Consider the following 11,448-nt stretch of genomic DNA (forward strand, 5'->3'; position numbering starts at 1 on the left):
ATCAATCAGAGTCTCATTTCCCCATTCCCTTTAAAATCCAGTTGCACTTGCACCATGGCAGATTCACTATTTACATGTAAGTGGAAAGACTGAACACTTCTCCAGAGAGGAATCCTTTTTTTTTTGCACCGTTGTGCACCCATCTATAGGCATATATTACTAACGCGGCCTTTAAATAACACAAAAAATACTGTGCTATTGACTTTAGACCAGGTTTTTGTTGGTCATTTTCAGTTGCCTCAAAATAGGACGCGGCAACAATGCGCCTGAACACACCTAGATTTTAGACCAGCACGCCCATGGCTGAACAGATGGGCCCAAATGCATTTGCGATTTTAACAAAGTGGCACAGGACATGAAAGTGATAACTGTGTCGGGCTGAAACTAGCAAAAAACACTTGTGCCGAGCATGTATGGGGTGTATGATAGGGCCCATTGTTTCTGGAATTTCTGCTTAAGAAAGCATAACTGATCAAACAGTTTTCTAAAAACTCACCAAGTTGTGCTGTTACATGGCTGAGCTTTGAGGAAACAAACCATTAAACATGCCAATTAGCATACAAAGTGTCCATTGAACAGATTCTCTCTCCATATATAATTCTCTGTCTAGTCTTTTAAGCTGTGACATGTAATCTCATTTAAAACACAAGAGAAGAAGGAGATTTAAAAAATCAAAAGAAAATGAATCCACATTAACATCCGTTCCACAGTATAAAACAGTAGGGGCTTAAATTTCATTTCAGTGTGAATAAAGGGATTGTACTCCCTATCGCTCCCTCTCCACCTACTTCTTTTATGAAGCAAAGACGGAGTTTGATCCAGTAGTGTGAACAATTTTAATGGGCTGTGACATTGTCCTTGGTCATGACATCAGCTGGAGACTGAAGACACAGTAAGACTTCTCATGAGACATGGACCCCAGAGGGGTGAGGGGGCTGGAGAAGAATTGGGATTGTCTCGACATAAGTGAACAAGTTAGTAAGAGCTCAAAGACACTTTGATATCCTTTTTTTTTTTTTTTTTGATGGACGTGCCATACCTGAGGGCTGCATATACATTAGCTAGACCTTTCTAGGGAAATTTTCTTGTGAACTTCTTTCACAGATGAGGTTTCACTCAGAAACATGTCACATTGTAAAGTGGGTTGTGACTGTGAACAAGAGGGTCTAAAATATCAAGATAAAGACTAGCACACAGGACCAGAATTGAATGGCCCGACTGCTGTCATCTTTGCAAAGTCCATTTTATGCCCATCAAAAATATAGAAAAATCTACTACAATGTAATGTATTATATTTATGACTTTTGTTCAAAAGTTTGAGCCTGTAAGACATTTTTAAAATACAGTTAAACTTTGTGATGCAAAGCTGCATCATTATTCCAGCCCTCAGTGTAACATGATCCTTCAGAAATCATTCTAATATGCCAATTTGAAGCTCAAAAGACATTATTATTATTATCCATTTTGAAGCTTATTTGATTAATAAAGTTCAAAAGAACAGCATTTTTTTAAATACAAAATATTTTTTAACATTATAAATGTTGTTACTCTCGCTTTTTCTAGCAATGCATCCCTACTTGATGAAAATATTAATTTATTATTATAAAAAATTGCTAATACTAGACTTTTTAAGTTCATTGAATGCATTACTACTTTTGATGGATACAATCGGAGATTTAAAAAAAATGTCCTGGCTAATACCAGTGACAGGGACTGCCAGCGCATTATAAACGTAATCCAGCGGGTCAATAAATGCCTCCTGAAGCAAATCAATGGGTTTGTGTAAGAAAAATATCCATATTCAAAAGCCATATCTGCCTTCCGTATTGAATTTATGGAAAAAGTGCATTAAGCGCGGCATATAACAAATTTTGGGCTTCCATATACTGCCATTATAATGCTTGGAAGAGCCAGGCCATTTTTGATATAACTGATTGCTTTTGTCTGAAAGAGAATGTCATATACAACTAGGATGGCTTGAGGGTAAATCATGGGGTCATTTTCGTTTTTAGGTAAACATTTTTTTTTAAATGTACCCATTCTATACAGTGACTTAAAAGCCTCTGATTTTGCTCTGGTCCACTACCATTAGATGTCAAACAAGCAGACAGTGCAAGTGTAAGAAGCAGAACCATATACCACACAAACTGAACCACCAGAAAGCAGGGCAAAATGCAGGTCTTAAGCTTTAAAACGACATCTGTGCAAACAGGGAGGAAAAACAACCATAGGGGATTAGCTAATGGGAAGACAGTTTAAGGCAGATGTTTGGCTAAATATGTGGATTTGAGTGTGTAGGTGAATGAATCATCAAGGGCAAAGTGGTTGGAATGGTTCAGACCTTTTCCTGTGTCTATTTTTTCTCAGACCCCTAGGGTGAGATGAACCAGAAGACCACTGACTGCTTACTAAATTAACAGAAGAGCTCTAAAATATATCGCCCTTCTCATGCAAGGAGGTGTATGACATTTTCCAAATGACACCCTTGACATTTTGTAGTAACTCTTTCAGGGCATTTGTGCTTTTATATCTTTCAAGTGGAAAATGAGTAATAACAAGAAATAAAAGTTAAAGGTGGGAGAAACAATTGAATGAGACTATTTGTCATTTACCCACATTGATACGCACATACACACATTCACAATCACATAGAAAACTGTAGGTGGAGTGTGGGGCGGGTGCAGAGCACAGTTTAAAGGGGGTGAGGGTGGGGGGGGGGAAATACTCAGTTTCAGTCAATCTCATGTCAATCTTGAGTACCTATAGAGTAGTATTGCATCCTTCATATCTCCGAAAAGTCTTTAGTTTTATTATATTTATAAAAGAAAAATAGGCTGTACCGAGTCTTTCCGCAAAAAAAAAACGAGCGGCTGGAGCCGTATCGTGTGGGCGGAGCTAAAGAATGACGAGCGCACACAAAGTGGAGAATAAAACGGCTATCGATCAGATTCAACTAATACAGATATGATCCAGAATCTGATCCGGAGGCTGAAATAAATTGAACAGGAGAAGCAACAACAGCAGGACCGTTCGTCTCTGTGGTATGTACTGTATTTAGTGACCTGTCAATATTTGTGTGTGTTTACTCGCAGTTTATGAGAACATGATTCGGTTTATGGTCTATTGTATGCGACTAAACCTTAGCAGTAGCAAGCAAAATGGTTTTGCACGTCAGACTAGTGTAATGTTATACATAGAACAACAATGGAGTAACCGTTAGCGCATTTGAATGACGAAGCACACTTTGTGAGAACGCTAGGTTTATGTTTGTGTGGTTTTACCAGGCCCGGATTGGCTAATCGGGAGCACCGGGAAAATTCCCGATGGGCCGATCTGTTTTTGTGGCCGCAAGGGCCGTTGTTGTCATGGCACTTGGTTGTACTATGGATGCTCTCCCCAGGCTGCCTGCACTCACAGCAGCCCCACTTTTTTTATTTTACCGCGGTCCAACTCTTTTTATTTATTATTTTACCGCAGTCCCACTCTTTTTTACTTAATATTTTCTCACAGAGTGCAGCCTGCAGGTTAATGATGACGTGATTATATTTTGACTCCCTGGCCCCGCCCCCGATACAGCGCCTTGAAAGTTGCTCAAAATAAAAAAGTCAGATAAAAATGTAATAGGAAGCGCAAAGGCGGCGCTGAAAAGGCCAGAATAAAAAAATAAATAAGAAGGCTCTGGAAACTGACGCAGCCAAATGTTCTAAGCTGTGCACATTGTTACTCAAAAAAACAAATGATGACGAGGCCGGTAAGTAGCTAATTATCCCGTTAAGGTAGTTAGGAGCAGTGCAAGATGCGACCGCGCAAAACAATGCTGTCTGCAAACCACGTTCATGTATCAAACTTTTTCTTAGCTCTTCAGCAGCAGCCGCCTCTAGTCCGTTTTGCTGCTAATAGTGAAGAGCAAGGCCCAGTAACGTTACCAAGCTCCAGTCATGAGCCCAACACACCCGAATGGGCAGGTAGGATTGTCATTCATAAGTAATAGGAAGAGCCCTGCTCAATGAAAAATGCCCTGAGATAATAATGATACCTGATGATTTAGGTTCATTAATGAAACTGAGTGACTTGATTTAAAAGCTTTGTAAAAAGGGGGTATTTGTGGTGAGAAATAAATGTAACAAATTTCATTTAGTGTCAGAAAGCGAGCGAGGACCCAGTTGTGAAGAGATTAGCTCTTACTGTGAAAGACAGGTAAACTGCTATTGTACCATAGTGTGTGAATAAGCAAACATTATCACTGATTTTTTTTTATCTGATTTAGTATCTTACTTGTTTCCAGTTTAAATATCTAAATATTCTTAATTCAAGATACATTTACTAGACAAGTGAAATGACATAAGAAATTGACTTGTTTTCTGAATTAGAAAAAAATAATCTTTTCTTCATTTCAATTTTTGGATATTTAGGAATATTAATTCTTTTAAAAAAAAGAGATTCTGATACTGTCCTGTTATTTACTGTTCTAATAAATCTTCACTGTGAAACAAAACTTAAGCTACTGTTTTTGCACTGTATTGAAAATTATATTTTTCAAAAATACAAATAATTATAAGGCTGTAGAGAATAGTGTACCTTATGCAGACTTATATTCTGAGGTTGGAATCACATTATTTTAATATAGTCTGTCATGAACTAAAGTGGGCCGGTCTAAGGCATGAAACTCCAGGGCTGAAAATGAGTCTCAATCCGGCCCTGGGTTTTACTGACACCTATAGTGGTCAGCTAAACAAATGTATTTAAACACACACCATAGATCGCATGCTCCATTGATAAATTAACTAACGTTATACACGGTCGTGTCGTTTACTGATGTTTACTCACGCGACAATAGCCAACAGCATAGACATTTGAAGCAGTTTTACTCACCGCCTGCTTCCAAAGCAGGACCGAACCTTTAACGTTGGGACCGCTCCATCAAAAACACACTTCTTTGGTAACTGTTGATTTTGTGAAGTCCTGTGACAGCAGTGACCGTGGAGATCCACTTTTGTGACGCGACTGAAGCGTGATGTGACGCTTCTCTTCATTTCTGTGTTCAAATTGGTTCAAATGCAGCGCTGCCTTCCCGGAATGCTGTGCTGAAGCGTTGAAGTCGCTCGACGTCACCCATAGGAATAAAGTGAAGCGCGGCGCCACAGAAGTGTTGCACGGACGACTGGATCTGCACCTGAGAGCAGTGTTTATGGGGTGTGCCTTTCCTCTCTCGCTCTAGTCACGCGCGCACACCCTTCCGGGAGAAGAGCCCGTACGGCCCATACAAGGACCTTCCGTTCTATCGACGTCAAGCGGACCCATACTCGAAAAAACTCTCAGAAACTTGTGAGAAACCGGAAGGAGTATTTTTGACACAGAAATACTCCATCAAACGTCCAACATTAGTTTTTGAAACTTTGTTTATGTTTAGGATGGGAATCCAAGTCTTTAACAGTGTAAAAAGCTCAGTATGCATGAAACAGCATTTCCCCCCCCCCCCCCCCCAACCAGATCTGCATGCTCATGTATTTATTACAGATCTGTGTTCACTTCATATATCCTGAGGTTTGCTATCTGTCTTAGAGGGCATTTACACTTGGACAGATAGCTATCAGATCAATAAAACCATGTGAATTCTTAAATTAAATTCTTTCGAAGGCTTGATTGTGTTTGCGGGGTACACTGTAAAGTGTAAAGCCTAGTTCACACTGCCTGATTTTTGCCCCGATTTTGAGTCACCGACAGGTTTTGTGAAATCGCAGACAAATGCCCGAGATCACAGGCAAATCGGTGCTCGTGCACGCGAGTGACAATCACGCAGTATGAATGATCAAAGACGCGATCAGAGAGAATCGCCGACGAATCGCCGATGCCCGCAAGATATTTGGCATGCTAAATATCTGGACCTGTCGGCGATTGAAACTCCTGCTGTGTGAACTGCGTTCTGACTGAAAATTACACCGACAGCCAATGAGAGCGTGAGATAGGGCAGCAGGAGGTTCAGGGAGGAGTTATAGAGCAGAAGATCAGTATTTTAATAGATATATTTACAATTCTATCAAACAGAAACAAAGGCCAAACATGTGCACATCCAGCCACAGCAGCAGCGCATTACAAAATTATTTATTTACCTCAAACTGTCTTTGCAGAACACAATCCTGGCTCCCTCTGTCTCTACAACAATTTCTTCCACCATAATCTTTTTTTCTTTTTCTCCACAAATCAGCGCACATACAATTTGAAGCAAACTTTGTGCAGTTTATCATTTTTAATAACAATTCCAAGTCTCGCGCACGTGTGATCTCGCGTTGTTTACTTGTCACATCGCACGTGTAATTGGGAAACGTAGTTTGTGCACCTGAGATAGAGAGTTGTCGGCGATTCTTCCTCTTGTTCAGTCATGCAGTGTGAACTCCTCTGTCGTCAAACCATCGTGCAGTGTGAACACAGCAGTGACTGAATGATACCCCAGATAGTCATGCAATGTGAAAAGAGCAGTGACCTGACAAGTTTTGAAAACTAGGCTTAACATGTTCATGTCCTTTATTCTACACTGATCTGTCCCTCCTTGTAAAAACGTTCTAATGGTTTCCGGGTTCTATGAAGCCAGTCCCTCAAAAAAACACAATGGGCTCAGATTGGTTAGCTGGCCCAGCTGTGTTCTGATTTGTGAACTGTCTAGTGCACGTGTTCGTTTTATCGGCAAATTATCACGAGCTGTGGGCGGGGCGCAGCATTACATGTTTTCAACACTGACAGGGAGTCGGAGCCTGCTGGATTTACAACACAAGAGACTTGTTCTACTTCACCTAGCGATGCGCAGACCAATCGGCGGCTGACTTGAAGCAGTGCATGCCGGTTAGAAATGTTGTTAGAAACGACTTGAGACAGTGCCGACGGCACGTGACTGTGACGCATGTCAACAAAGTATAATAAAATAATAATAATAATAAAAGTAGCCTCACAGAATAAATCTCAATGGTAATTTATACTATAACATCCTACTGCTTTAGTGCAACCGGATCACAGATAAATCCGGATCACCAAGATATCCCGGCTTAATCCCTTTTCCACGTTTTGTGCAATAGGCCTCAGATGCCGAAACACTACTGACTTTGTTATCGGTAGAAAGGTGGAGGGTGGTGCTTTTGGCCAAAACACATGTCAACATCAACATCAGTTGAGGGCTGCAACAACAACTCTCAAATGACAATATCTTGGCCGGACTGTTGTCAGTGATATAAGTATTTGAAATTAACATGATTTCTTAATGGCATATCAGGGCCATTTTATGATTAATTTAATTACATTTCTTACATACAGTTCCTTTAATTATATTGCTGTTTACCAATTCAAATTAAGATAATTGTAGGCTATGTCTTTTGTTATGTTAGTATTTTATTGTAGCATTACTATATTTTTGCAGGTCGTAATAAGTGATTTTCCCTTCTTTTTATATATTTTTTTATCTTTCTTGCTTTTGAAAATAACTTTCTAAGACCCAGTTATTTTAGGCTGTTCTGTAGTAAAATGTAGTGAAAGGGGAGATCCAGGTGTCCAAAAACCAGAGCAAAAATGAGCATTTCTCCAGGTTATTTGAAGTTTGCATCTTAAGGTGGTTGTAGAGACAGATTACCTCAGCCGCAGGACACAGGCCTCAGAATACACGGTGGAAAACACACAGGCCGACAGGTGCTCGGAAAATCAAACAGGGCCGATGATGATGATGATGTGTGATGGAACAGTAGCAGCTGGTCAGCAGAGCTCCGGCTTCAGCTCCTCTTACAGGTTCCGCTCCGCCGTATCAAAACAAGAGATTACATTCACCTGCCGAGAAATTCAGAGCACAAAAGGTGAGGACGAGAGAAACAGATCAGCTGTGTGATGTTTTTTGAGGGGTTGACATGTTTTAATTAGTTGTTTAATCTCTTTGTCCTCGCACATGGGCATACGCTATTTGCAGAGGAAAGCACACTGTTGTACAGTATTTGTTTTTACCTGGGTAGGTGCTTAGGAATTCATTAGGAAATACTGCCACCTCATGGTGTATAAGATGAGTTACAGCTGACGTGATTCCTCTGAACCATACGTCACGCTTGTGTATGGTAGCCTCATCAGCCTGTCGTAGGCTATATACCAAAATATTAGCATAGAAAGCTTAGTCCTCCTAATATAATGTACGGAATACTGGCTAGTTATCATTTCTTCTTTTTTCCCCTTCTTTTTTAACCTATATTTCTCAGGGTTTCTTTTTTAAATAGACAAAAGACTGTGAGGAAAATAAGTATTTTAACACCCTGCTGTTTTGCAAGTTCTCCCAATTGGAAATCATGGAGGGGTCTGAAATTGTCATGGTGCATGTCCACTGTTAGAGACATAATCTAAAATAATTTTTTAAAAATCCAGAAATCACAATATATGATTTTTAAAGCTACACCGTGTGATATTTCCCCCCATCTAGCGGTGTAAAGGTATATGACAATCCAGTTCTTCTCAATTTCGATTATTTCGTTTTAACTTCTACAGTGGCTGATTTAGTCCAAGATTAACATGGCTCAGTTCAACCTCGTTTATGACTGCCATCGAGTGTTAAAACACGAAAAGCAAAGCTTGAATTTACGGGTATGTCCCTCTTTGTCTAATGTACTTTCAAGATGGAGGGGCAACATAGCGACAGGTCAGGCATTCGAACCCCTCACCCCTATGTATTTTCAATGGCATATTATAAACTTACAAGAATACTTTATTACTTGAAAGAAGTAAATATACATTAATGAGCACATATATTTTTGAAAGAACTAAATGTTTTTAGCTAAGAATAAACAAAAAAAAGTTACACAGTGTACTTAAATAGCTTTAAACTATTTATTTGTATAATAAAGCTGCAAATAAGTATTTGAACACCTCTCTATCAGCTAGAATTCTGACCCTCAAAGATCTTTTAGTCTGCCTTTAAAATGTCCACCTCCACTCCATTTATTATCCTAAATTAGATGCATCTGCAGGTTGTTAGCTGCATAAAGACACCTGTCCACCTCATACAATCAGTAAGAATCCAACTACTAACATGGCCAAGACCAAAGAGCTGTTCAAAGACACTAGAAATGCCATTTATCGTTGACTTTTCTATTAGGTTAATGTATTTAGCGACCACAACGAAGTGACAAAAATAATTTTTTACGGCCAATAATTTTGTTTACGACATGAAACCTGGCGTTTTATAGACTTTTGTTGAGTGTAACGTGTGTGGTGTTGATGCCCTGCACTGAGATCAGAAGTGATGCTGATGCTGCTCAGTTTAAGAGCAGGATGCGTGAACAGTCGTCACGAGACCGCCGCGCGCAACTCCCTCACTACAGCATCAAACCGATAATGACCCACGATATGGACACTCTGTCCTTTATTTAAATGGAAAGTGTGGTGTGTAAACCCTAAAGGCGCAGAAGATGGGGGATAAGTTCGAGTTGCTGAAGACACCTGTCAATAGGACAGCTGCGCGGAAGAAGAACAAGAATGAGAAACTGCGATTACGCGTCATCTTCTTAGACGACAGCGAGAGAGTTTTCGAGGTGGAGGTGAGAAAAAATATTTATATTTACAGACCGGGGCAAGTTGTCACATTGGGGTTATGTCTGAGTAACTACCAGGTCGACGAATGCTTCTTGTTTTCTATAGAAGCAGTGGTTTTGTAGGTTTCAGACACATTTTACAAACATGCAAGGATATTTGCATTAATTATATATATAGCTATACTGTGTAAATATAACCACTCTGACATGCATTCAGACTAGGTTCAGCCGTATAATAAAGGTAGATTTTAACTAAAAAGTAAACCGTGTATGCATATATCAGGTTGGGGGCAAGCTGGCACATGTATATTTACATATTGCCCAAATAATTGTTTTACATATCTCTATGTTACCATCTTCACTTATGTTTGAGCCATTGTTCAAAATTGTTTTACAGTTTAAATTTGACCCCATAGTGTGTCAACTCTATTGAGGCATCTTGTCACAAAAAGACAGAATGTGTTCAGTGAACTGTATTTTTTTTCTTCTTTTTTTCTGGGAAGTAAAAGTGTAGCTTTTTGTGGCTGAGACTTCAAGCTATTTGGCAATTGCTTTCAAAAATAACCCTAGCCTGTGAAATATTCAGTGAAGTAAAAAGTGTGACGACAAGCCTGGTCTACCCTATAATTACATTTCGTAATGTTTCTTTCCCTGTCTATATTAAATAATCACTGAAGTATGTGTAGCTAGTAACAAAGAAAACACATAATTGAGACGTTTAATATTTTTGCATTAATGAATCTCTTTAAATCATAGTTTCCTCATTTAAAAAGTAATAATAAATAAAAAAAGATATGCTTTTTTTCAACAAATCATCCTTGTGATCATCCTTGTGATCTAGTTTGTGTGTGTGCGTGAAGGGTTCTCTCACTTTTGCTCCAGCTGTGTTTTGCTTGTAAAGGAGCATCATTTCATGTCCCATTATCTGCTTGCTGCTTCTGCTTCATGGGGGATGCTCTGTGTGTATGTGTGTGTACATGCCTGGGGGTGTTCACTGCTTTTGCAGAGCACAATCTTGTCCTACCAGTCAGAAAAAGCAGGTGAGATATAAAATCCAGGCGGTGGGGAGATGGGCAGGAAAAAAAGATGGAGAGTGAGTGAATGAGTGAGTGTGTGTGAGTGAGAGAGTTAGTGCCTGTGAGGCATGTGTGTCTGAATGGGGGTAAATATCATAGCCTACACTGAACAGAAGCTTGTCCTGGCCTGATTCCAGAGAACACGCCAGCATTCCCCTACACCCTAAGGCAAAACAGGCAATTAGTGTAGAGGCAGTGAAAAATAGAAGAAATCAGAGAGAAAGATGTCAGGTTGTAGAGAGATGATCTGATGTTTTAATCGAAACTTAGTCGACAGAATGTAATTTCAGCATATTTAGTGTTGCTTGGCTTGCTATTATTCTTTTTTTAATACTGAGGGCTATGTTTTTAAATCCCTATGCCTTAGTATTAAATAATCATGAATGGTGCCTTAAATTGTGTGGCTTGTTGGTGAGAGCTGTGCCATACTTTTCTAAGCAAAAGACTTAAAACAGGTGAAATATCTTGTACATTTACTTTCAAATCTGGTGACCATGTGTTTTAATAATTGCATAGAAATGGTTTAGTAAAGTGGTTACCAGTGTTGTTATCGTTAACTTAAACTAAAACTATTAAAAGTCCCTTTTGCTTACTGAAATTAATCTGAAAACACTAAAAAAAACTCTTCCTCTGAAAAAAGAACTTCCCCTGTTAGTTGCACTCAAATCATCCATGTTCACATTACTTTAAAAAACTCATGTAACTACATTAACTCAAATTTGCTGAGTTGTTTCTACTAAAAATGAGTATTGACAGCTTTACTTAATAAGTGTTTGTTCAGTCAACTTATCATTGCTGAGTGAAACGAACAAACGAGGCAGTGG

The 11,448-nt window shown here is 39.3% G+C and overlaps 1 protein-coding gene across 1 annotated transcript in view; it reads left to right on the forward strand.

Moving 5' to 3' along the window:
* Positions 1–9,425: 9,425 nt before the first annotated feature.
* LOC137073808 (FERM domain-containing protein 7) overlaps positions 9,426–11,448 on the forward strand; it is a 10,993-nt gene continuing 8,970 nt past the window's right edge. The window contains exon 1 of the mRNA XM_067442511.1: positions 9,426–9,554. Coding sequence (XP_067298612.1) covers positions 9,426–9,554 — 129 coding nt within the window. The remainder of the gene's footprint in view (positions 9,555–11,448) is intronic.

This window comes from Pseudorasbora parva, chromosome 4, assembly GCF_024679245.1.
Source record: "Pseudorasbora parva isolate DD20220531a chromosome 4, ASM2467924v1, whole genome shotgun sequence".
Lineage (NCBI taxonomy): Eukaryota > Metazoa > Chordata > Actinopteri > Cypriniformes > Gobionidae > Pseudorasbora > Pseudorasbora parva.